A 26,426-nucleotide genomic window follows, 5' to 3' on the forward strand; every position below is an offset into this window, starting at 1 on the left:
AAAAAGAAACAATACACATAGGAAAAATAGAAAACTATAGAAAAGCAGTAGACTTACACTCAAACATAGTAATCGCGTTAAATATAAATGGATTAAAGATAGCAGTTAAAGGAGAAACTTGTGAGTCTGGACAAAAAAGCAATATTAAACTATAGTATGTTTCCAAGAAACCCACTTTAAATATAAAGACACAGATAAGTTAAAAGTAAATGAATGGGGCTTCCCTGGTGGCACAGTGGTTAAGAATCCACCTGCCAAGGCAGGGGACACGGGTTCGAACCCTGGTCTGGGAAGATCCCACAGGCCGTGGAGCAACTAAGCCCGTGCACCACAACTACTGAGCCTGCACTCTAGAGCCCGTGCGCCACAACTTCTGAGCCTGTGCTCTAGAGCCCGTGAGCCACAACTACTGAGCCCTCGTGCCACAACTACTGAAGCCCGCACGCCTAGAGCCCATGCTCTGCAACGAGAGAAGCCACTGCAATGAGAAGCCCGCGCACTGCAACTAAGAGTAGCCCCCGCTTACTACAACTAGAGAAAGCCCGCATGCAGCAATGAAGACCTAACACAGACAAAAATAAATAAAAATTTATTTAAAAAAAAAAAGTAAATGAAGGAGTATAAAATAGATAACTAATGAGAACCTACTGTATAGCACAGGAAACTCTACTCAGTGCTCTCTGGTGACCTACATGGGAAGGAAATCCAAAAAGGAGGTGATATATGTAAACGTATAGCTGATTCACTTTGCTGTACAGTAGAAACTAACACAACACTGTAAAGCAATTCTACTCCAATAAAACAAAAAGAAGAAAGTGGGAAGGGTGGAAGATGTTCCTGCTTTACTTCTGTCAAACAACTAAAGGAGTAGAAGAGAGATGGATGGTAAAGCAAAGAGTCCACAAGATGGAGAAAGGGTGCTATAGTGAGAACACATTACCTATGTGTGCATTTTTATGTAAAACCCTCAATCAAAGCCCGTATGTAAACTTTACAGTAAAGTCTATATTTGAAGTAAAAAAAAAAAAAGTAAATGAATGGAAAAAGATACATCATGTTCATGCTAATCATCAGAAAGCTGAAATAACTATATTCATACCAGACAAAGTAGACTTCAGGAAAAAGGAGTATTGACATAGATAAAGAAGAACATTTCATAATGATAAAGTGGGCACTTTGTCAAGAATACTTAAAATTCCTAAATGTGTATGCTTTTAATAGAGCATCAAAATACCTGAAGCATAAAATGCTTAAATAATACAGGGTTGAAATACATTATTTGGTAGAATTAAAAGGAGAACAGACAGAATTATAGGTGGAGATTCCAACATACTCTTCCCAATAGTTGATAGGTCAAGTAGACATTAAGTCAGTAAGAACAAAGAACGTTTGGACACTATCAATCAACATAACTTAATCGACATTATAGAACATACACCCAATAATTGCAGAATTTACATTCTTATCATGTGCACATAGAACATCACCCAAGATAAACTATGTGTTGACCCATAAAACAAGTCTCAAAAATTTCAAAAAAGATTAAAATCCTACCAAGAATGTTTTTTTGAACACAACATAATTTAAATAGAAAGCAATAACAAAAAGATACCTGGGAAGTCTCCAAATGTTTGGAAATTAGGCAATCTGTTTTCAAACAATGTTATACCATATATACTGTAAATATAATTAGATGAAACAGAAGTTTCTCAAGAGTACAAATTACCAAAAAAAAAAGGACAAGAAATAGATAATCTGAAAACCTTATATCTATTTAAAGAAACTGCATTTGTAATCTGAAACCTTATTTAAATAATTCCAAAGTCAAGTAGTTTTACTGTTAGATATTATCAAACATTTAAGGGGAAAAAAAGACACTAATTTTATACAAACTTTCAGAAGGGAATACTTCTCAATTTTATAAGGGCAGCATAACACTGATCTGAAATACAGACGAATCACCCTCATAAACATAAGCATAAGAATCCTTAATCAAATAGTAGCAAATCAAATCCAACGATATGTAAAAAGCATAATATTTCATGACCAAGTAGGGTTTGTACAGGAAACCCATTATTTAGCATGTGAAAATCAATCAATGTAATTAGTCACATTAACATAATAGAGGTAGAAAACATAAAATAGACTTCATGAAAATTAGAAACTTTTAGTCATCAAAAGATACCATTAAGAAATAGACAGGATAGACTTCCCTGGCAGTCCAGTGGTTAAGACTTCGCCTTCCAATTCAGGGGGTGAGGGTTCGATCCCTGGTCAGGGAGCTAAGATCCCACATGCCTTGCGGCCAAAAAAAAAAAAAACCAAAACATAAAACAGAAGCAATAGTGAAACAAATTCAATAAAGACTTTAAAAATGGTCCACATCAAAAAACTCTTTAAAAAAAAAAAAAAAGGAAATAGACAGGAAAGTCCCCAGAGTAGGAGAAAATAGCTGTAATAAATATACATGACAAAAGACTTGATACCAAAATATATAAATAGCTCCCTTCCAAGTTAATAATTCACAGAAAACCCAACAAAACTCTGGGCAAAAGATTTGAATAGGCACTTCACACACACACACTATATATATATATATATAAATGATTAATAAACACATGAAAAATTGCTCAATATCATCAGTCATCAGTACATAGCCACTAAAATGGCTAAAATGAAAAGGACAAATAACATCTAATGTCAGTAATGATATAGAACAATTATAACTGTCCAACATTGTTTATAGAAGTATAAAATGGCACAATTTTGGAAGTTTCTCATAAAATTGAATGTGTGCCTGCACTATGACCCAGTAATTACACTTTTAGATATTTACTCAAGCAAATGAAAACAAGAAAGAAGTATACAAGAATGTCCAGAGAAGCTTTAGGCATATTAGACAAAAACCAGAAACAACCCCAATGTCCATTAAGAGGAAAATGAATAAACAAATTACATTCATATAATGGAATTCAACTCAGAATTTAAAAAGGAATAAACTATTGATACCCACAAAAACATGGATGAAATGTTTTTCAAAAATATTACACTGAATAAAAGATGACAGGCAGGAAAGAATGTATACTCTCTGATTCCATTTATCAGAGTTTCTAGCATTTAAAGCTTTCAAGACTGTTGCCTTTTACTAGACACACACACATACACATGACCCAAGCCCTTTTCAATCTGGGTTCAAGTTTTCATTCTAAACTTACCTCCTGCTCGTGAAAACATTCCCAAATGAATAAATGGACCAAGAACTCCTTGTTTTGTGCTGATGGAATCAGTCCTATTGAGGCATCATTATGGGGGACGAGGCATCACTTCTGTGGAACCCACTTCTTGTTTCTGACACCCACCTCCTCCATCCGAGGCATTCACACTCTGCACCTTTGGGTGGTCATTCCCAGGTGTGTAAATAGGCTCTGAAGTGTCAGGGTTTTTTTTCTGTGTAGGGCAACTAAGCCCAGAAGAGGGACCCCCTCTTGTGATGTAAGTGGAACCCCTAGCCTGAAACCTTTGTGGCATTAAGCCAAACAACCCACCTGGGTCAGTCGACTCAGGGCAACATGTCTCTGTTGAGCTGAGGCTGGAGTCTGCCTTGACAAAGGGGAGGCCATAGTTTACAGCCGCTTCTCAAACACGGACGCTCAAGTCCATGTGGATTTGTGGTGCCGTAACACCCAGAGGTGCTGCCTCTCTGCTGGGAAGAGATGGCCTGGTAGACATAACATTCTCTTGACCCAGTGTTGAGGTCCTGGCTAGAGGCCGGTCGGGTCCCCTCTGAGCAGCCAAGTAAGTCCACACCTGCCACCACCTCCTCTATGCGGTGCTCACTCTCCCCCCACCCTAGTCACCCAGGGCCAGGAGCCAGACACCTAGGGAAGCCCCTACACCCAGAGCCCTGAAATGACCCAAACCAGCCAGCCCTGAACCTGCTGACCCTGCCTCGCTTGTTCCTTCTCATGGAAACCACGGTAAAGGCTCTCACCCACGTTCCCCCCTCCCTCTGCCTCCTGACCGACCCTGGAGCTTCCCCACGTGGCCCTCCCATGGTATGGGATCCTCCTCTTGGGATCTGTGAGTGACAAACTACCTTTTCGATGGCAGTTGTCTACTGATCTGTTGCTCTAACTTCACCTCAAATTTTCTACTTAATACACTACACTTTTAACACGGCGGAGGGCAGGTTTCCCCCGGGCCAGTAGGCAAGGAAGCAGCGGGTAAGATAACTCCATGTGAGTGATCCCACCCTTCCAATCCCGTAAGACTTCTGTGTGTCTGTCAAACAGATGGTGAGAGACGAATGCCCCGATTCCCACTCTTTGTCACGGTGGGGGAAATGAGAGCATGGCTTTAGCTACTAAAATAATCTAAAATGCTGAACAGGGCACCCAAAGGAAAAGAATCAAAAATGCATTCAGTATGGAGAGAGAATACATTCTCAGGGGGGATTACCAGTAAATGGGAGATGTGTTTGAAATTATCAGGATATAGTGTCTTTTTAAATTGTTTTATTGTGGTAAAATATACATGACATAAAATGTACCATCATATCCGCTTTTAAGTGTATGATTCAGTAGCACTAAGTATACTCACACTGTTGGGCAACCATCACCACCATCCATCCCCAGAACATTTTTTCATCTTCCCAAACTGAATCTCTGTGCCCATTAAACACTAACTCCCCATTCCCCCTCCCCCACCCCCTGACAACCACCCTTCTACTTTCTGTCTGTATGAATTTGACAACTCTAGGTATCTTATGTAAGTGGAATTACATAGAGCATCATTTTAAAGGAATTCCAAGTACTCTGTGATATTATTTTAAAAATGAAAAAATATAGCAGATGTGCCTTCTCCCTTTGACTTTCATTTTTGCTTTGTGAAGGTACACTTGTGCTTGATGAATGCTGTATAGACAATTCCATATTTTGCATATGAGCAGCACATAATTTCACAGGGACCTTACTGAAAAAGAAATTCCCTTCCCTATATCTCAGCAGTCACTATGTTTTTTACTAACACAAGATCAGAGCCATCAAAGACACAGATCACGCCCATGTACAGAGTTAAAATATGCACAGTTTATATTAAAGCCCTGTACAATTGAAGAGCAACTATACAACTTATGGCACACCTTGAAAAATCCATGAGAGGAAATCAAATTTTTAGCAAATCAAAGAGAAAAACACTCCCTAAGCAAATTCTGGAGGCTAGGAGAAACAATTTCTCATAACAACAGTTCCAAAACCCAAAAAGTACTAGAACAACAAATGTGGAACAAACCACAGCTCCCTTTAGTGTTAATCGATTTCAGTCTTTTCAGCACAACCTGAATTACCGACTGCACGTGATAAGCAACATTGTTCTTCTAAAAAGCTTTTGGAAAGGTAATTCTCAAAGGGAGCAGCTGTTATTTCTCATAATCGAAGCCAGTGAGGTTATCACCTCACACCAGTCAGAACGGCCATCATTAAAAAGTCTACAAACAATAAATGCTGGAGAGGGTGTGGAGAAAAGGGAACCCTCCCACACTGTTGGTGGGAATGTAAATTGATTCAGCCACTATGGAGAACAGTATGGAGGTTCCTTAAAAAACTAAAAAGAGTTGCCGTGTGATCCTGCAATCCCATTCCTGGGCATATTTGAGGACAAAACTATAATTCAAAAAGATACATGCACCCCAATGTTCATAGAAGCACAATTTATGATAGCCAGGTCATGGAAGCAACCTAAATGTCCATAGACAGATGAATGGATAAGGAAGATGTGGTACATATATACAATGGAATACTACTCAGCCATGAAAAAGAACGAAATAATGCCATTTACAGCAACATGGATGCAACTAGAGATTATCACATGAAGTGAAGTAAGTCAGAGAAAGACAAATACCATATGATATCACTTATATGTGGAATCTAAAATATGATACAAATTTACAAAACAGAAATAGATTCATAAACATAGAAAACAAACTCATGGTTACCAAAGGGGAAAGAGGGGAGGGGTAGATTAGGAGTTTGGGATTAGCAGATAGAAACCACTACATAGAAAATAAAATAGATACAGCACAGGGAACTATATTCAATATCTTGTAATAAACCAGCATGGAAAAGAATCTGAAAAAGATTATACACACACACACAGAGACACACATATAACTGAATCACTTTGCTGTATACCGGAAATGAACACAACATTGTAAATCAACTGTACTTCAATTTAAAAAAAAAAAGAAAAAGAAAAATCTATTGTCTACATGGAAAAGAGGAAAAACTGCACAGAAGGAAGCGCGTGTGCGTCTGGCGAGAGGAACTCTATGCAGGGCATCAGGAAGCCCGTGTTTTAGGCATAGTGCTGTGACCTCCTCTGCTGGCTCAGCTACCTTCACCTCCCAGGGTAGGGCGTTCCTGCAGATCCCAGAAACCGGGTGAAACGCTCCGTATCGAAAAGGAAGACTCACCATTCACTCGCCAAATGCCTGGCCCTCTTTAATAAGCATTGAGTTTTGAGGTTTTACCACACTGACGATGATTAGAAAATGATGCCCTACATACAAAATGTTTTGTTCTCAGCCTTCGGTTTCCCATCTCTCTTTCTTCCCCTCCACTGGATATGCTTCTCTGCATTCCGAAATGCTCTCAGTGCCGCCCAGGCCTCGGCCTCAGTCTCGCATTCCACACAAGGATGGCCTGTCCTGCCGTGTCTCCAGGCCATCCCACCTCGCAGATGAGGACACGGAGTCTGCGAGAGGTAGACCCAGAACTCGGAGCCCCTGCCAGCAACTCAGGTGCTTTCCGGCTGGAGCCTGGAGGCCTCCACCTGCTGAAGGCCATAAAGTCTGCCATCTGACGGTGCCCCTTGCTGCAGGGAGAGTGGTCGGGCCACCAGGATCATGGCCCCGGGGCCCTGAGACAGGGTGGAGACACTCCTCACCTTCAGCCTCCCCAGAGGATCCCACACAGGGCTGCAGGGCTGCAGCAAGGTGGTCCCAACAGAATTCTGTTTTCTAATCCAAAGCTCATCACCCAGTCAGTGCCTGCATCCCACAAAGACATGCCTCTGTGCTTGAGGAAGCAGCTGGAGAGAAGAGGGACGGGGCGGTCATCCCTCTGAGCCTCCAGAGAAAGACTTAAGGCTGGAGTTGGGAATTGTGAAACTAAGCTTCTCGAACACACCATTAGGAGCGGATCTCTGGGATTCCCCTTTATTACCATACAGATGCATTAGAAGGAAAGATGGATCTTTCTAGATGCTAGAGGTTTTAAACAGGCCTTAGCATGCCTCTGTTGGGCACCTTCCAGAAAGTTAGGAACAGCAGCTCCTATGTCTACCATGGTGACATGAATGTCAGATTCAAGGGCCCTGCCTCAAAGAAAACTGGTTTTGACTTTTCATAAGCTAGGAGAAGCATGTGAGATGTTTATACAAATGTTAAAGAGCCTGTCTTTCTACCAAATGATAAACTAGAAAGAACCAAAAAGAAGAAAAAGAAGAAGAGGGGAGGGGAGGGGGAGGGGAGGGGAAGGGGAAGGGAGGGAGGGGTGAGGGGAGGGGAGGGGAGGAGGGGGAGGGGAGGAGGGGGAGGGGAGGGGAGGAGGGGGAGGGGAGGGGAGGAGGGGGAGGGGACGGAGGAGGAGGGAAGGGGGAAGGGGAGGGGAGGGAGGGGTGAGGGGAGGGGGAGGAAGGGGAGGGGAGGGGGAGGGAGGGGAGGGGAGGGGGAGGGAGGGGAGGGAGGGGACGGGAGGGGAGGGGACGGGGAGGTCCCTGCGACGGCAGCCCAGGGCCAGGGCACACGGCAGCTCAGAGGTTGGGACCCTGAGGAAGACACACTTCTCCAGGCCTCCTAGACCAAGGCAAGGCTGCCTCTGTGTGGATCGTCACCTCCCCACGACAGAGGGACGCGCTGGCATCTCTGGTCTCCTTCCTCCACCAGGAACCTGCCCCTCCCCACCCTCTGCCTGCCTGGGAGCCTGGGGCTGACGTGCCTTCCAGGTACCTGCACTTGCTCTTCTTGACTCTTACATCCACCCAGTTCCTTCTCATACCTCACCCACTGCCCAGCTTTTCTCCTCTTCTTTATATGTGTTATGGGACACTGAAAATACACAAGCGATGAAGACTATAAAATAAGCACCATGAGCCAACAGTCCAGTTTATAAAAGAAGATTTTACTGAAACCGGTGAAGACCCCCCAGGCTGCTCTGTGCCCCACTGCCTGCCCCAGAGGCGACGGTTTTTAGGTGTTTATCATTCCCACACATGGATTTATGCTCTACCTTCAAAAGTATGTATCCTTAAACATATAAAATGTTGTTTTGTGTATTTTTGAATAAAATAATTGTTATTGTACTGCACGCATTTTTCTGGAACTTGCTTTTCTCACTGAGATGACGTATATAGAATTTATCCATGTTGATACGTGTAGCTGTAGCCCATTCACTTTTATAACTGTACAGTATTTTGTTTACTTGTTCGTAAAAGAAATACTCCAACTATAAAGCAAGGATTCTGGATAGCAAATCGATGTGAAGAAATAATGTAAAGGGTCCTAAAATTTGAAAGAAACAGATAGTAGTTGTCAACCCCTGCTCTATTTTCCTTACTTCCGCACATCGATTTGATATCCGTAATTAATTTAAGTGCTAGGTTTGTTTCCAGAGTGATTACTTACAAATAATTCCATGTTTTAAAGAACAGAAATAGGTACTTGTAGTAGAACACAGAAAAACTGGACTAATGGCCAGGTAATAACTACCTGGTCCCGTAGATCTAATGGCATAACTCGCAACATACAAGTTTGAGAGAAAAGCCATGGGGAGAAGGATTACACATCCACCTAAAGGAAGCACCGGGGCTCAGATATTCCACAAAGGGAGTGAACTCTTAGAGAAACGGAGCAAATCCATCTGCCAATGAATACAATAATCCAGTCTGGCACCTTATGTTCATCTTCCGAACATCAAATGAAAAATAAAAAGTCAACTCTAGACAACTGCTTGGTGCCAGGAGAACCGAGGTTGGCATGGGAAGAAGTTGGGGCAGTGAGCGGGTTGGGGAAATGGCGGCCACAGAAGCAGCCAACACTCTGAAGAAACGGTTGGTCCATCTGTCTTCACGAGTTGTTTCAAGAAGGAACCAGCTGTCTGATATTGGGGAAAGTGGAGTAATAACTTGCATTTAAAATAAAATTATATTAGAAAGCAGACGGATCTGTTCTGTCTTACTTGTTTCCAAATCACACCCAATGTCTTCATCCCGGTTTATTGGCTTTTGGAGCTAAGCACTGGGTATTTTAAATCATTTTGCAAAATTTAGCTAAGGGGAATAAATTGCCAGAAAACTTGAGAAATCCATATTACTTGTATTCCATAAAACACATATCTGGAAATACACATGCCAACTGGACTGACCCAGCTACAGCGTTCAGCCCCCAGGGGAAGGAAGGGGGAGACAAGGACATTTTGGTTGTCCTCAAGTTTGTGTTCTTTCCTTAAAAACTCAGACACACCTTTCCTTCATGAAAATTCTTTCCTCAGTAACCAACCTCAGTTGGAACTTTTAAACCACAGAAACTACCCAAGGGTTTTGAAGACATACCATAAGCAAACCACAAAGAAGGAGCCTTGCCAATATTGTTTAATAAGTAAAATCACCATGAGGTTATTTTTCATTGCTATAAGGAGTATGACAGCTGAGGGAGAATAATTTGACTTCATAATCTCAGTTCTTTGATTTTAGGTGCAAGCTCCCCACAGCTCTTTCCCTTGCTCTTCCCCCACTCCTCCCCCTCCCCCTCCTCCTCCTTCCTCCTCCCCTTCCAGCCAGCTGCACACTTTCAGACAGACAATGCTTATCACAGGAGTGGCGAAATTACTCCCCCACTGCACTCCTTCCCTCCATCTCATCTCAATAGTCCAAAAATGCTAGAAATATAAACTATGATTCAGCTTTTAAAACTTCTGTGGTCCTGTCTTAATAACAGCAGCTAGATGCCAGCGGGCAAGAAAGAAAATCCAATTACTCCCTCCCCCCTGGGCAAACAACCTTATCAAATATTTTCCTTTAGCCCCCAGCAGAAGTTTTGCATGAAAGATCCCACCTGTCAGTTTTTCATATGTTGCAGTCCAAAAATGTCTGAGGCAGCATTTTTATTTTAAGACAGAGGTAAGTTTTATTAAAAATGCCGGTTACAGCCAGCTGGTGTCAAAGTGTTGGTTTGCTAACTAGACATCAACTGAAGAGTCTGTAATTCTCTCTGTTTCATGAAGACAAGCACCACAAACTATAAATAACTTCTGAAGCAGGTCTGCCCTGAGCCAGGGGGACCACAGAAGGTGGGAGATTCTGGCGGAGAGAGGAGGATAGAGGAGAGGGGCACCTCCCTTTACACCCCCTTCAGGTCACATACTCCTGTCTTAAATTCATTCTTTCTCCCATCTTGCACTGATTCCTTCTGAAAAACCAGATCACACACAGACACATCCCAGATTCGCATCCCGAGTTTCCTGTTACCATATATGTTATATCAGCATAACATATGATATCACATACCAACAACATACGTGTCAGACACAAAACGCCCCAGAAAAGACTCAGAAAAGGTCCTCACCCACGGGGAGGGTATTTTCACAAGCAGGCCCGTCACAGCCCAGAGAACTCACCCACCAGGCATGGGCGGGCACTGGGATGGCAGATGCGGAGAGAGCATTTCTCACCTGCCGAACTCCGATAAGGAATCCAGACGTGCCCCTCTGCTGCTGCCCTCCCGAGATCCCTAGACACGGGATCCTGAGAACCTCACGTTAGGACACTAGGAGTTGCCTGCCATCCACCTGGCTGACGCTCTGCCGTGGGCACTGCGAAGCTGCAGAAGGGCAGCAGCTGATATCACCTACCTTTCCCTCCTGGGGCTCAGGCAAACCCTATTAACAAACCCGGGGGGCTGTTAGTGGAAGACCACTAGTCTGGAGTCACTCACCTCAGGCTCACACTCTGGCTCCCCAAGCTCTGCTTTTTAACCAGCGCCAGCCTTGGTTTCCTTTCCCCACAGTGGAGGTGTGAATAGTCCCTCATATGCCGAGGGCATTGATGTCTTTGAAGACTACGTTTTGGGACCAAGTTTCCACAAACACTAGTAAGAAGACCTTGTACTTCTGATGCGCTCTCAGGTGAAGCCTGCAGAATTTCAGAATTCACAAGCGAGAGGGCCAGATCTGCACTGGTCACAATTCCTGAGACCCTTTTCATCTGTCCCACCCCTCAGTGGATGGCACCGTCCCCTAGTGGAAAGCTAGAACTCTGGGGTCACCCTGGAATCCTCACTCCTACCCTTCCCTGCGCCCCCCCCACCATGGAATTGCTCATAAGAGCCGGCTGCCCTCCTGCCCCGGTGTCTGTCGCGTGTGTCCACACGTGCCTTCCCCTCCTAGGGTCAGGCCTCTGCCCAAGCCCTGTTCCTTCTACCCTGTACGCTGCCGCCAAGCGCTCCAAGTCCAAAGGCGGGACCCCCGCAGAAACCAGCAGGGCTCCTGGTGGCCTTTGGAAGACAGTTCCTGCTCCCTGGCTTGGCATACAGACGCCACACTGGGGGCCTGGCAGTGGCCCTGCCTGCCTCCCTCTGACCAGCCCCAAATCTCCTGGGTTGTGCCAACCTCACTCCGAAGCCTGTGCTGTTCCTAGCCCCAGGCCCACCCTTCCCACCTGGCTTCCTGGCTACCCCGTACCTACAAGGATGGGAGCTCCCCGAGGGCAGGACGGGCCTGGCTTTGCTGTTCATTGCTCTATTTCCTGTACCTAGAACAATGGGTGGTACAAATGAGCCGGCATCTAATGAATACAGTTGAAAGACGAAAGGAATGTTATTCAGGATTCAGAGTAAGCATCGTTTTCTCTTGGGAACATTTCTTGGTTCCTATGCTTAATCTCAACAGCGACGTTTGTCATCCTGCACTTGTGTGTCTCTTTCTGCCCACATCCGCCTGCAGGTACCTGTCGTATAGCATCTGTTGCTCTGCGTTCTGACTGCTCAGTTTCCCACATGTCTTCAGCGCCACGCTACGGGCCTCTGGGAGCGGGAGCTGTCTCATGTCTGCTCTTGTGCTCTGTCTCTGTCTCTCTCTCCCTCGCCCCCTTTCTCTCTCTCACCCCATTCCCTCTTCTCCTGTGTCTCTGATACAAACAAGCAGGTACTCAGCCGTGCACCCTGCGTGCTGTAAGCACCTCCGCGGGCCCATCATTAAGCACAGTGATGAATACATCATGGGCTACTCATACATTTTAGGCCATTCCACATTCACACCTGGATAAGGAATCTCTTTTCCAAGCTAATTCACGGGCCTAATGTTATCAAGGACACGTTCAAATACACATCAGCCATTCAGTTCCATGATGCAAATCCGATGAGTGACAGTGATTGGGGCTTTCTCACCAGGAATGTAAAACCACCGCATTGTACAGACAATGGATGATGTACAAACGACAATGCACGGGTACCACCGTGAGACAGGACAAGATAAACACGACACTTCCTATTTAATACGCTTTGTTTATTCAAGCGATGCCTGAAGGCTTTGTGTAAGGAGAAAGTGAGCCAGACAGATGAGAACAGTAGGAAATAAACTGTTCTGAGGTATGGAACAGAAAGCTCAAAACACTTTTTCTCCCAAAGATTTCCAAATCGAATTCCAGTCAGGTCCATTTCTCTCTTTTTCATGAATGGATGAGACAGGATGTGGGGAATTCTGGAGATCACTCCGTTTGAGATGATAGGGACCGTGTGCCACCCTGAAAGATGCTTCTTTATCTGGTGTTTCTCATGGCTCTGGGAAGTATTTAAAGATTCTCTCTTTCCCCAGCTGTAGGAGCCCTAAGAGCCCTGCAAAGAAATCAGCCTGAGTTGGGGAGAACAGTACATTCACCCAAAAGGTAACTACTAAAAATCACTGTGCCAATATTTGCTCTGTCTGGCTAAGTCGTGTTTGTGAAACCTAAGAGAGGAGCCAGGTCTCCGTGTGTACCCTCGTGGCCTGAGCCTGCAGCAGGACAGAGAGGGGCCGGCCAGTGGGCCTGGGCGCAGATGCCGCATCTCTACTGACCAAGCATGTGATCCGAGTCCCAGGTTGTTCATCAATTCAATGAGGTGGGAAATGATACCTCCTTCACGGGGCTGCCGGGAGGGCTACATGTGAATTTGCAAAGATACAAGTTAAAGAACCTGGTACACACGAAAGGCCCGTGATCGTGATTATGGTTTTGCTTCAACATTTCTGGTTGTTTGGAGGCCTCGTATGTAAGAAAATTTTCACTGACTCCAGAAATTTTAACTGACTAGCTTGGTTGCCAGGGAGACACAAAGTGGGTACCAGGTAGAGTTCTCTGAATGCGGGGGGTGAAGGACAGGTAAGCTCTGGCCTGGAAGCAGGACCTTGGCTGAGAGGGTATCACAGGATAAACTATGTCCCCCTGAGAAAGAAACGTTGGAGTCCTTAACCCCCAGGACCTCAGAATGTGACGTTACTAGGAGACAGGGTCTTGAAAGAGGTAATAAAGTCATAAGGCCAGGCCCTGATCCAATCTGACTGGTGTCCTTAGAAGAGGAGATTAGGACACAGACACACACAGAGGGAGGACCATGCGAGGACACAGGGAGAAGACGGTCATCAACGAGCCAACGAGAGAGGCTTCAGAAGGAACCAGCCCTGCCGACACCTTGATCTTGGACTTCCAGCCTCTCGAACTGTGAGGACATAAACCGTTGTTGACGTCCCCGGTGTGTGGTACTTTGTTAAGGCAGCCCCGGGAAATTAATACAGAGACGCTCTGCCCTGGCCCCGTGATGTCCTGCAGCAAATACAAACACATCCCCCATTTCCCTGCCCACAACACGGCATCGCTGACCCCACCACAGAAACAATGGCCTAATGATCTCCAACCTGAAATAAAACGGAGAGAAAATTTTCCTTTAAAATGTGTTCAACAGTTTCATTAGGAAAACTAAGCGATTATGGGACTGGGTTGGCTCTGCTCTCCCTCCCCCAGCCCTGGTGACCTCTACTCACCGGTGCTCCTGTGATTCTCATGTCCACTAGCCCTCCCCTGAGTCAGGCCCCTCTGTCTAACTGCCTTCTTGATTGCCACTTGAACGTCGCTGAAGACCCTGACATCAACGTGTCCAAAACTAGAATCAGGATCCACACCTCCCCACACCCGGTCCATCACCAGAATTCAGACAAACACCACCATCTAACCAGTCACGCACGGCAGTAAGAGGTGACGAGGTCGTCTTGTCACCCCTCCTGCTCCCCGACCCAGACCGTCCCCTGGGACCATCAGTATGGTCCCCACCAGTCTCTCCTGCGTCTGTGCACTTCTCTCCACCCCAGCTGGCTTCACCCACCCCATCCCCACCCGCCCTCCCTGACCCACCGGGACAGCCCACCTAGGTCCCTCCAGGCACGCCACCCTCTACAATCCACTCTCCTCCTAGAGGCCCACGTGGTCTTGGAAAAGCACAGATCTGATCACGGCACTGTTTGCAGAAAAATCTATGAAAACTTTCACACATGGCTGATAGGGGAGCAAATCAGAACAGCCACCTTAGAAAACTGCTCGTCAGGATGCATTACAGTTTAACACGTGTTCAGACGGCCCCAGAACTTAGGATGGTTGGATTTTTCAGCTTTACAATGGTGCAAAAGCGATGTGTGTTCAGTAGAAACCTTACTTTGATTTTTGAATTGTGCCCTTTTCCCAGGCTCGTGATGTGTGCTAAGATCCTCTCTCGTGAGGCTGGGCAGCGAACAGCAGCTCCCAGTCAGACCTGAGATCACGAAGGTGAACAAGTGATACACTTACAACCACGCTAGACCCAGATAACCATTGCTTTCCACTTTCAGTATGGTATTTAATCAATTATATAGACATTCGATACTTGATTATAAGATAGGCTTGTGTCAGATGACTTTGCCCAACTGCAGGCTAAATGGAAGTGCTCTGAGCAGGGGTAAGGTGGGCTGGGCTGAGCCGTGGTGCTGGGGAGGTCAGGTGTATTCAATGGGTTTTCAGTTGACAACCGTTTCAACTTACAATGGGCTTATAGGGAAGTAACCCCACCGTAAGTCAAGGAAGAGTTGTACACCTTAAATTCCAGAAATTCCAGTGTTAGAGAAACAGCCAATAGAAAAGTGAAATTGAATCACCAAGTCGTTCACGGAAGCACTATTCCAAATAGCCAAACCCAGGAAATGACCCAAATGTCCATCAACAGTAGAACTGATAAATTCTGTTATATTCACACAGTAATCTATTGTTACAAGCAGCAAATGGATGTGTCTCATACCGTTGAGTGAGAGAAGCCGAACCAAGAATACAGGGTATGCCTCCATTTACGTAAAGTTCAGAAATGGTCAAAATCAGTCTATGGCCTTACGAGCTAGGAGAGGGTTACCTTGGGAGCATGCTAGTAACCAGGTAGGTTCTGGGGTGTTAATAATGTTCTGTTTATTGGCCTGGGTGCTGGTCACATGATGTGTGCACCGCGAAAGTTCATAAGCTGACCTGTACAGGCACTTTTCTGTAGGCGTGACTGTGGACTACATGTCTGTGTCCCTCCCAAGTTCATCTGTTGAAACTCTACCCCCGAATGTGACGGTATTAGGAGGCGGGGCCTTTGCGAGGTGATCAGCATTAGACGAGGTCCCTGCATCACAGGAGGAATGAGTGCCCCTGTAAGAGTCGAGGGAGCGCTCGCTGCTGTCTGCTCCCCACCAGGCGAGGACACGAGGAGAAGGTTCAAGTCTGCAACCCGGAAGCGGGTCCTCACCGAAACTCTACCATGCTGGCCCCCTGAGCTTGGCCCTTCAGCCTCAAGAACTGTGAGAAATGAACTGATGTTGCTTATAAGAAACCCAGTCTGTGCCATTCTTCATAGGAGGCCGAATAGACTAAGACAGCTTGTTATACTTCAGTTAAAAAAAAAAAAAGGACAAAACAAACAACATTGATGACTTTCCATTGCTCTTTATATAAAGATCCAAGTCCTTAAAACTCACTTCAAGAAAGAACCTTCCTGGTTGGGTCCTTGGCTATATTGGAACCCAGGCCTCCTCGCTCTCCTCTCCCATCCTCTGGGCTCCAGCTGTACTGGCCTCGCTGTTCTCTCCGTGCCCTGACGCCACAGCTCCCTTGGCCCGGGGTCCTCGCAAAGGCTGCCCCCTCAGCCGGCCTGGGCTACACATTCTGCTCCCTTCGCCTGTTACTTTCTACTCATCCTTCAGATCTCAACTCAACCTTGGAGAGACCTTCCTCTAACCCCTGGCCCCAGACTGCGTGCCCATTTTACACTCTCGGACTGTCCTTCACGGCACTTTTTCACAGTTTATAACTACCTGTTTGTGTCTTTGCCTAATATCTGTCTTCCCCACTAGACTTCAAAGCCATGTAGTCAGGGTGCGTATCTGTCTGTTCGTCACTGCATCTGTAGCACCAAGCCCAGCACCTGCCTCGTAGTATATATTCACTCCAGAAGAATTTATGGGCTGAAAGAGTGAGCCATCCTAAGACAGCAGCACCGTTTCTTTGCATCAGACATCTCAAAAGACCACCCTCTAAAGTTATGAAGCTTCCTTCTTAAGATCTAATTCCTTTCTGCTGCAATTTGAGTTCATTTATCCTCATCTTGCCCTCAGTGAATATGAATTGAGATACTTAGCATGGAATTTCCATTTTCCGTACACTCTTTACAGCTTTGAAGTTAGCTATTAAGTCACTTTTGATTTTCATCTGTTCAGTAGAAATAAGCTGATCCACGCAGATCAGTCATTCATGCCTGTTCTCTAATTGTGTTTTGTTTAAATGTAAACGCAGACATGCAAAGTTATGTGGAGGAGGAAAAAAATGGATCTGAACATCTATGTTTCACCAGGGATTGTGGATAGCCGCATCACACAGCCTCGTGGAGGGTACCTAAAATAATACTGACACCCGACCTCCACTGAACCCCACCCAGACGAGGAACCATGAACTCGGAGGGCTCCAGTACATGTCGAGTAACCCAGCTCCTAAGAACCCGAGACAGGACGAGGGCACGGCAGCCTCGAGTCAGCATCCAGACCTTTACCCGGAGAGAACACAGAAATACTTCTTACTTTCCCTCTGCCAGTAAATGAGCTACAAAAATCACAAAACTTTGTATTTATATTTCATCTTAATTCTTTTGATGTTGTAAATGTACTTTTTAAAAGATGGATTATTTGAATGTTTATGACACCTACCTTGTAAAAAAAAAAAAAACTACAAAAAAAAATATTAGAATCACTAAATTGTGTCCCTGTGTTACCAAAAAAAAAAAAAAATACAAAACTTTGGATGCCTATGACTTGACTTTTCTTTTAACAGTAATGGATGGGACTTTCCTGGTGGCACAGTGGTTAAGAATCCGCCTGCCAGTGCAGAAGACACGGGTTCGAGCCCTGGTCCGGGAAGATCCCACATGCCGCAGAGCAACTAAGCCCATGCGCCACAACTACGGAGCACGCGCTCAAGACTGCGAGCTACAACTACTGAGTCCGTGTGCCACAACTACTGAAGCCCACGTGCCTAGAGCCCATGCTCCACAATAAGAGAAGCCACCATGATGAGAAGCCCGCACACCGCAACGAAGAGTAGCCCCCGCTCACCGCAACTAGAGAAAGCCCGTGCGCAGCAACGAAGACCCAATGCAGCCAAAAATTAAAAAAAAAAAAAAAAAAACAGTAATGGAGATAAGTTTTAGTCCCAACGTACACTGAATTTAGCTACTAAATTCATGATGAGTAACTAAGTAGAACATGATCTTATCCCTTTAGTGTTCAGAGTCATAGCATAAGTTGTCCATTGTCTAGATCAGATCAGGAATATTATAAATAAAAATGACATATGGGAGCATCCAATTAATCCTTCTAGCTGTACAGGTTTGGGCTCTGCAGACAGACTCTTTTTAGCCATAGCCAGAATTGTGGGTGTCATAACACCTTATAGACCTCTTGATGGAGAAGGGCATCCTCATATTATACTAAATGTCTCCCTTCTCATTTTCAGTCCATCACTTGTGGGGGAGATTTCCCTGTGACTGCTGACTTGGCCCTTTGATCATGGAACCCCCAGTCTACTCTCCCTCCAGAGTGGCCCTTTAGCTGGGTATAAAATCAGCACCTGTTCTACGGCTCCCATTGGGACTGTTCTCCATCCAGATAGAGCCGTCTCTCCTAAGCTGTGGGCATGCTGTACACACCCCACAATCCCCGAAGGCTCCCCAGTTCACCATTAGCAATGGGGGGAACAAAGGGAGGTGGGGGGGTGGGGACAAGAGAGGTCCACACACCCGTCCCTGAGGCAGCATCAGGCAGACAAGCACCACAGAGCCCTGACTCACCACAGCTCCCTGAGTGCCTCTGCTATGGCTCCAGAAAACCGCAAGCCCTCTAGATGCTCATTTACTGCACAGAATTCTGGATTCTGGAACACTGAAATCAGGGGGGATGTTCAGACCCAAAGCTTTAAAACCCAGAATGCAACTGCTGTGGGTCAGTGACACCCAGACCGTTTCTGCAAAAGACGTGACTGCCCTCCGTGACTGCTAGGACAGGTGCTGCCACTGTTGCTATGCAGAGTTAGAAACTTAAGATACTAAAAGAAATATGAGATGGGAGAAGGTCCTCAGGGCACGCCACTATGTGCCAGGGCTCTCAGACCTTCTTCAGCCTGCATTCCACATCGTTTCCAACAAGGAACCAGTCCAGAAGCGTGCTTGGGAAACGTAGTTAAGGGGCTACAAAACGGTCCCAACGTGACCTAACCGTTCATACGCCTCCTGGTACAGTTTGCTCTGTTATCTTTTCCCCTTTGGTTCTATTTACTGGGGACCCGTGAGCTCTGTAAATTCTCCACGTTGGACCTTAGGAGAAAGGTGGAAGGAAGGCGAGCAGAGCCGAGCAGCACTTGCTACTGCAAAGAGGGGTGACTGTGGGGTCTTCCCCTTTGCCATTTAGAGCGAGAACAATTTAGTGACATCACACCAGCATGTTTAGATAACAACAGAGCCAGACGAGCTCGAGGGGAATTAACAGATCATCTCAGCCATCCTGCTCATTTACAAAAGAGGAAACATGAGGTCAAAACCCGGAAAGCAAACTGCCCAAGACCCCTCGAGTGGTCGATTCTGATGACAGTGTCACAACTGCAGCCTTGGTAGAACAGCTGGTGTCCCCATGGCAAACGACACTCAACCAGCACACCCAGCCTCCAGTACGGGGAGTCCCAAGGCAGCTGACACCCAACGACAGGGGGCCTCAAGGCCCACAGCTGGCTGGAGGCTGGTTTCCCCACAGACTCAGCTGCGGAGACGGTTCTCCTTGCCTCTAACAGCGTCCCGGGTCATCTCCTCCAAATACTACAGCTGTAAGTGTCTGTCAAAGGCTTAATGAAAATTCACTTTGCCACCAGGCAGGGCAGATTGATTTCTCTATCAGTGTATATATGATACACTGATAGAGAAATATACTGAGGGAGAAACCCCAAGTTTGAGGTCAGTCTGGGGTCAGAGAGAGCCGGTCTCCTACGGTCACATCCAGAGGATGCTTTGAATGGACCCTGTGGGCTTCTAAAGTCTGCACCTTAGATTCTGATGGAAACAGCTTTAGTGCCTTCATTAGTATCTCAGTTAAAACTATGATATTCTGAATAATGGTTACTAAAAGGATGCCTTGTGTTTTATTTTCTCGAACTGGAGGGCTTATGAACGAAAAAAAAAGTTTTCGAGTGGGAAAGACAAAACTAATGGAAGTGAGTTAGCTCTGAAGTCTTTGACCAGGCCCTACATTCGAGCACCACTGTTTAAGATTATTCAGGACGCCCTCCCTCTCTCTAGTTGTGAAACTGGAATTTGGGCATTTCAATTACATTTCCCCCAGAACCCCTTTTCTGTCTGTTCTGGGAGTCCGTCTCCCGTATAGAGAGGACCTCTATAGCAGTGGTCCCCAACCTTTATGGCACCAGGGACCGGTTTCGTGGAAGACAGTTTCTCCACGAACGGGGGTGGGGGGGGAGGGTTCAGGCAGTAACGCCAGCGATGGGGAGCGATGGCGAGCGGTAGATGAAGCTTCACTCGCTCGCCGGCCACTCACCTCCCTCTGTGCGGCCCGGTTCCTAACAGGCCGCGGAAGTGCACCGGTCCGTGGCCCAGGGGTTGGGGACCCCTGCTCTATTAGAAAGATCTGATTGTGAGGTAGATTTTTCCTTAACAGCTTGAAATTTATTATGTCAATGTTCCTTAATGGGTTTCCGAAGATGCTTTATCGTTAGTAAAACCCGTGCTTATAATCCTAAACCCTTTCTATTCAGTTCCTTACCTGATGGCTCTGTTACATTCTAGGAGTACTGCCTTCACTCCAGTTTTTACATCCTTAATGGGTTGCTGCATAAGTCCCGCCACTATGGGGCGCTGGACAGGGATGCAGGGTGGGCGCTTGGCCAAAGGTGCTGAGACACAGCCCTGGGACTGCTCACCAGGCTGACTTCAGCTTTGCTTCTGATGTGTCGCCCTAGTAGAAATCCCTAACCTGTTCTCCGCTTTAGAATAACCAAGAACCCCTGCTGATTATTCTGGCCCCTCTCTCTTCCTCATCTCTCATCAGGTCCTGATGAAGAAGGATGCCCAAATCTTTCGTGGTGACTCCATATTAGATGATGAGGTTTTCCTCCTCAGGGCTCCTTAAAATGGTGATGTATGCGGATCTTGTCAGGGTCTGGGCGAAGAGAGGACCCTTGTGGGGCTGGGCTCAGGTGTGGAGTCCCTTCCACAGCTGCAAGGGAAGGGTGTCAGGGCCCCTCTTGTGATCTTCCACAGCCGTCTCTGTGGGAAATAAACTGAAGTTCACGAGAGGATGCCTGGAATACATCTTTATACGTGGTGGAGGGAAATTACATGCAACAGGAGATTATTTTAGAATGTAAAAGGAAGTATTAAAACTGAAAGCATATGTCAAAACCAATTTCTTAGACAATTGCTTCTCTGGGGTAAAGGAACCTGTCTCAGAAACATGCACTTATCTTGAAATATGCAGTAACCCCAATAATAGATTGTATACGGAAAATGAGTTAAGTAGGTGAGTAATTTAACGACAATATTCTTCTACTGGTTTCCAAAGCATTGTCAAGATTGTGTTCCTGTTACCTGGACTGGTTTAAAATAAAACTCACTTGGTTTGTTGTTTTTCTTTTTTTTAAGAACAGATGGAAAGAGGGACACAAAGGTGAACAGTAGGCAAACAACAGCCGAATTTCAAACAGCAGTGGGTAAAGGAATGGAACATAAACATAAGTCTAGGAAATAGCTACAACTCCAGTCCTAGAAAGACATTCTCCAACCTATTCTGCAGGCACTTTCAAGATAAAGAATCTCTGTTGCTCCGTCTTCAGCCAACACGTCAGACCGTGGGTCTGTTAGGGACCTAGACACGGAGGGACCAGGAGACCAGAGTCGGATTGGAGGAGCTTTTCCAATAGATAAATCAATCAAAGGGGCTGGGAGTAATAAGAAAGGGTTTTCAAGTGAATGGAGAGAAATTAAGCTTACAACAAGAACCAGTATGACACATATATTGTTTTTCATTACTAAGATGAGGAATTTTTTAAAAGAATGAAAGAAAGCCAATGTAAAATGCCCATATAATTGAACAGAGTAGATGATCAAGTACCAAGGCAAAATTCTCACTTTTGAGACATGGGGATTGATCTGCCCGGACAATTACGTCTGCATAGACTGCATCAATCAGGCTGCCTGCGTGCTGCAGAGCAGGGGTGTGGAGAAGGCTCCCCACGCACCACCCGCAGAACTGCCCGCCACACGGGCGAGGGCCTGGGCGCCGCACAACCGCAGAAAGACCGGAGGACGCCTGGGCTCGCCTGCGGGGGTGAGATGGGGCGTCTGGAACCTCCGAAAGCGAACCCAGTGCCCACAGACAGGGGCTCCCCTTGCGGGTCATGTCAGGCGTGGAGAGGAGGGAGATGCCAGGAGCAATGGCAGCCACCCTGTGCCACCATGAGGCTCTGGAAGCAATTCCCAGATGATCTCACTGCCCCGACTCCACACCCCACACACCCACGACACACAACACACACACCACATATCACACACACCCCACATATCACACACACCCCGAATGTACTCTATCGTCCAATGCCAGCATCGACCTGGACGTTTGTTCTTACAAGGGCAGGCAGGGCTGGCAGCGCAGCACCGACGTGGCTCAGGGTACCGGGGTCAGAGGTCACATAGGTCTGAGCGAGTGCTACAGCAGAGGCTGGGGCGGGGGGGTCGATCCTGGAGAAGCACACGGGGTTCCGGGCAGGCAGATTAAGAATCAGCCCCCCGCCCCCATCAGATTAGGGACCCGACAGCAGTGCCGGGCCGAGGCAGCCGCGAGCCAGGCCGCGGGCTGAGTTTACTCCTCTCCCTCCCCCTTGACAGTGACCGCCCAGCACCACGGGTGTGGCTTTCCTGGTTCAGGAGACGCAGCCTCAGCAGAGGGCTTGCCCACTCCCGGGGGGCACACGGTTGGGCCCCCGAAACAGGGGAAATGGATGGAAAATCATTCCACCATGGTGAGAGGCTGTCAGTCAGTGCTGAGTTAGGCATCTTAGTTCCCCAAGCACATGACCCCAGAAATAAGACTATTTCCAATCCTACCCCAAAAACAGAGGAAATGGCCAGGCCCATCTCACTGCCTCGGGGCCAGGCCAGAAGGAACCTGCAGTAGCTGCGGGCCACCTGTGATGGACCGATCTTGCAGGGCACGCTCTCCCAGCCTGACACTGAGTCTGAAGACTATTACGGGCTGTTTTTCCAGATCAAAGTAATATTCCCTTCCAACGCGCCTGCAGAAAGCTGACGTCACGTGCTCCGCGTCACATGACGCACAAACATTTTCATCAGTTACCCGAGTTAGTGTTCAACCCCAAGAACAAAGGACTCAGAAATGCAACCAGGAAATCGGGGCACCTGTGGGGAGACAGGCAGGAGGAGAAGGGGGTGGCCCTGGGGACGTGTCGATGAGGCATCTTGGTGTCACACTGGTGTACGAACCTTGGTGTGCAGACGTTCAACCTGGACTCAGAATGCTCCGTCTGGGTGACCTAAAAGCAAACTTGATCATTAAAAGGAAGAAAAACGTGTAAGATATGACCTTGATCGCGTGGCTCCTACAATACACACAGCCCTACAACCCAAAGCAAAAGCCAGTCCAGCGGAAGAAACTGTTAGCAGTCAGGAATCAAAACAAGGGCTGGAGGTGAGGGATTACACTGGACACGAGAAAGACACGGACACCCGAAAGCAAGTCCAAACCTGCCAGCAGAGCCAGAGGCTGCTGGAATTAACCTCCCCCAGCAGACAGGTGTGCCCTGCAAAGGCCGCAGTTTCGGTTTTAAGACAGCAATGGGGCAGTTCACCAGGCAAAGAGGTGGCGACGAAAAGAGAGTCGGCCCATCGTGGTAGAACCCACCAACGGGAAGGTACCACCAGCCACAGATGGTCTGAACGCAACTCTTCTCCTCCACCAGTGGCGTGGTCCTGGTCAGAGAGCTGCCTCACACCCGTGGGCAAGAGGCTGAGTCACCACCGGCGGCTCCCTGACCAAATGCACCCAGGGGAACGCGGGGGTTTGTGCCCATCCGGCAAAAGCTCCCACACCCTTCCCTCTGCCCAGCGGGGTCTCCTCTCCCCGCAAAGGCCCAGAACTTTCTATTCTTCTCTTACCCCTGCCCTCAGAACCCACCAAAACTCTGAGGAGACAATGCCAACTAAAGGTGGCACAGCGTCTAGAGCCCAATCCAGGGGGAACCTGTCACTCCAGACTCCAGGCACCAACCCAGCAAGAACGGGAAGATGGCAGGGCCCTGGGCTGCTGCATCAGTTGGGGAGGTCCACGACGAAGGCCCTGGAAGGTCTCGGTGAGCCTGGTCCGCGCCCACCCGGCCTCAGCCCAACCTCAACAGCAGCAGGAAGAAAAACCCTGGATGCACATCACGAAATGCGAGATGTGGGTTCGTTCTCAGAAACTGGATTCCTAGAGCAAAATTAAAGTCACGATATTCCATAAATAAGATCACTTTAAGAAAAATATTTATTCTTTAAAATATCCGAATCAATGTTTAAAATAAGCCACTTCACCGTTCACAAAGACACCAGGCATATCTCAGTTTAGGAAGGCAGAACAATGGCACAAGAAGGGAAAAAACAGGTTAATTGCTAATCTCTAAAAGCAGAGTTGTAATAAATTAGTGTGCTAGCCATAGTGAGAGTATGTCCACCATTCTTTTTTTTAATTAATTTTTACTGGAGTATAGTTGCTTTACAATGTTGTGTTCGTTTCTGCTGTACAGCAAAGTGACTCAGCCATACGTATACATATATCCCCCATGTCCATCATTCTTGCTTGTCTTCATGAACAGGTTTTTGTGGCCTGTATAGGCTGTGGCCAACGGCCACTCCTCATCAAGCCGGCCCCAGGCAGGGACAGAAGGAGCTACAGCCAGCCACACCCCCTGGTCCAGTGGCCTTCGTGGCACAGGCTCAGGGCGACATAGCAGAGAGCGCAGGCCCTGAGGGCAAGTCCCCCGAGGCCTGCGCAGGCTGGCCACCTGCTGGGCACACGCGGGTGAGACACAGCACAGCTCCACCCCCCCCCCCCCCCCGGAGATCATCTGACGCGTTCAGGGGAAAGGAGGGAAGACGGGCATCGATAATTAGAACCTTCGGCCTCTCTGGTCTAAGAAAGGACATTAAAATCGTTAACAGTCTGTCCATGTTTTATTCTGAGCGTCACACGGGATGCCCAAAGGAGCCCCACGTACTCACCAGGCTGGCTCCGGCCCCCGGGAGGATGAGGGCCAGTCCTGCCCCGAGTGCAAGGAGTGGATGTCTCTGTCACCTCTGTCCCACCGTGGGAAGGATGCTCCCACAGCAAGAGCCCTCCCGGTGGTACCAGGCGTTCACACCTCACCTCGGTGCCTGCCTCACTCCCCTCTGGCTTCCCATCCCCTCAGAGACCCACCCGTGCCCGAGCTCTCAGGACCTCGGGCCCCGTACACCCAGCCCTCGCGGACTCCTGGAGCACCCCCTAGAGGTGGTTCCTTTCCTAACGTCTTCCTTCTTGAAGTTCGGCCTTGGGTTCAGCTCCTCAGGTGCAAGCTGTCCTCCAGGGACCAGGGGCAGTGAGAGCTTTCATCCAGAAAACACTGGTGACGACTGAGTAAGGCGAGACCCCCTCCCAGGAACCCAGGCCCGAACCGTTTCATCTCAAGGTCTTCACGAGGCGCCTGTAACCCTGGAAACTTCCAGGCCGCGGGTTACATAATCCTTGCCAGGGCCAGCGATCACTGTTGTGCTTCTGAGTGAAGCGTGGCTGTGAAAACTAGAGAGACTCCTCCCAGGGCCAACCATCTGCTTATTTCACTGCCTGTCATTCCCCCTCCCCCCTCCCCCCCTCCCACAGCCTGATGTTTCTGAGTATTTTCCCCCTAGACTGCGTCTCGTCAAGGTCAGCGCTCTCTCTACTAAGCTGAAGAACCTCCCATTACGGGTCCAACAGTATCCCTTCCTCTTTCCACTCAGGGAAGGGGCGGGGGGAGAGGCGCGACCTACCCCAGTTCTCGTCCTAATTATTACCAGCTCCGTGACAGCACTTTCCATCACTAGTTCCAAAACACATACAACCACCGACCCTTTCTAAAGGCCCTGGATTGGATTTCATGTTATTATCTTCCTCACCTCTCTCACAAAGAGAACAACAAAATTAAAGTTTGTTTATGCTAACGGCTGCTCTGAGGATGCACGGCTGGAAGGGCCTAAACCCGGCCCAGGAGCCAGTGCAGGCCTTGGACCGGATCCTGCCCACCAGGCAACCACAGCCAGGAGAAGGGGTAAAGAGAGAGATGAAAAAGAAATAAAAGGAGGAGAAAAGGGACGGAAGGGGAGAAGAGGAATAAAGGAAGGAGTGGAAAAGGAGAGGGAGGAAACAGGTAAAAATGAGACAGAAAAGAGAGAGAAACAGAAGGCAGATCCACACAGGGAAGCGAGAAGGGTTTGGGGCCAGGTACGAATTCCAGCCACATGCACGTGGCTTGTTCAAAAGCAGAAATAACTATTTATTTTTATTCCTCCAGAGATGAGTGTGCTCTGAGGTTTGTTTTTTATGTGTGTTTTTTGTTTGGGTTTGGGGTTTTGCCGTGTCAGCTGAGCAGGAGCTTTCACGTTCACTCAGCACCAAGACACATTCCTTGCAAAACAAATGGGGTATTAGCAGAGGAATGCTAACGGTGGCGGGCGTAGACTTTTCTCTCCCTTCCCAGGAGTGGGGTTTCAAGTGTTCTGCTCACTTTCT

The 26,426-nt window shown here is 47.3% G+C and overlaps 1 protein-coding gene across 17 annotated transcripts in view; it reads right to left on the reverse strand.

Moving 5' to 3' along the window:
- Positions 1-26,426, reverse strand: part of DISC1 (DISC1 scaffold protein) — a 598,559-nt gene that overhangs the window by 367,922 nt on the left and 204,211 nt on the right. Inside the window, exons 11-12 of one of the 17 annotated variants that reach the window (XM_082422982.1) lie at positions 14,732-14,827; positions 12,534-13,940 (exon numbers count right to left, since the gene is read on the reverse strand). The exons of 11 other annotated variants lie outside the window; for them this stretch is intronic. In XM_082422982.1, the coding sequence (XP_082279108.1) occupies positions 13,609-13,940; positions 14,732-14,827 (428 nt within the window). In that variant the 3' untranslated portion in view covers positions 12,534-13,608. Of the gene's footprint in view, positions 1-598; positions 2,299-12,533; positions 13,941-14,726; positions 14,828-20,904; positions 21,495-26,426 lie in introns of those variants that run through there. 5 more of the 17 variants (XM_082422985.1, XM_082422965.1, XM_082422964.1 and 2 more) reach the window with 5 other exon arrangements.

Source organism: Balaenoptera physalus (assembly GCF_965194825.1).
Source record: "Balaenoptera physalus genome assembly, chromosome: 14".
In the NCBI taxonomy this organism is placed as follows: Eukaryota; Metazoa; Chordata; class Mammalia; order Artiodactyla; family Balaenopteridae; genus Balaenoptera; species Balaenoptera physalus.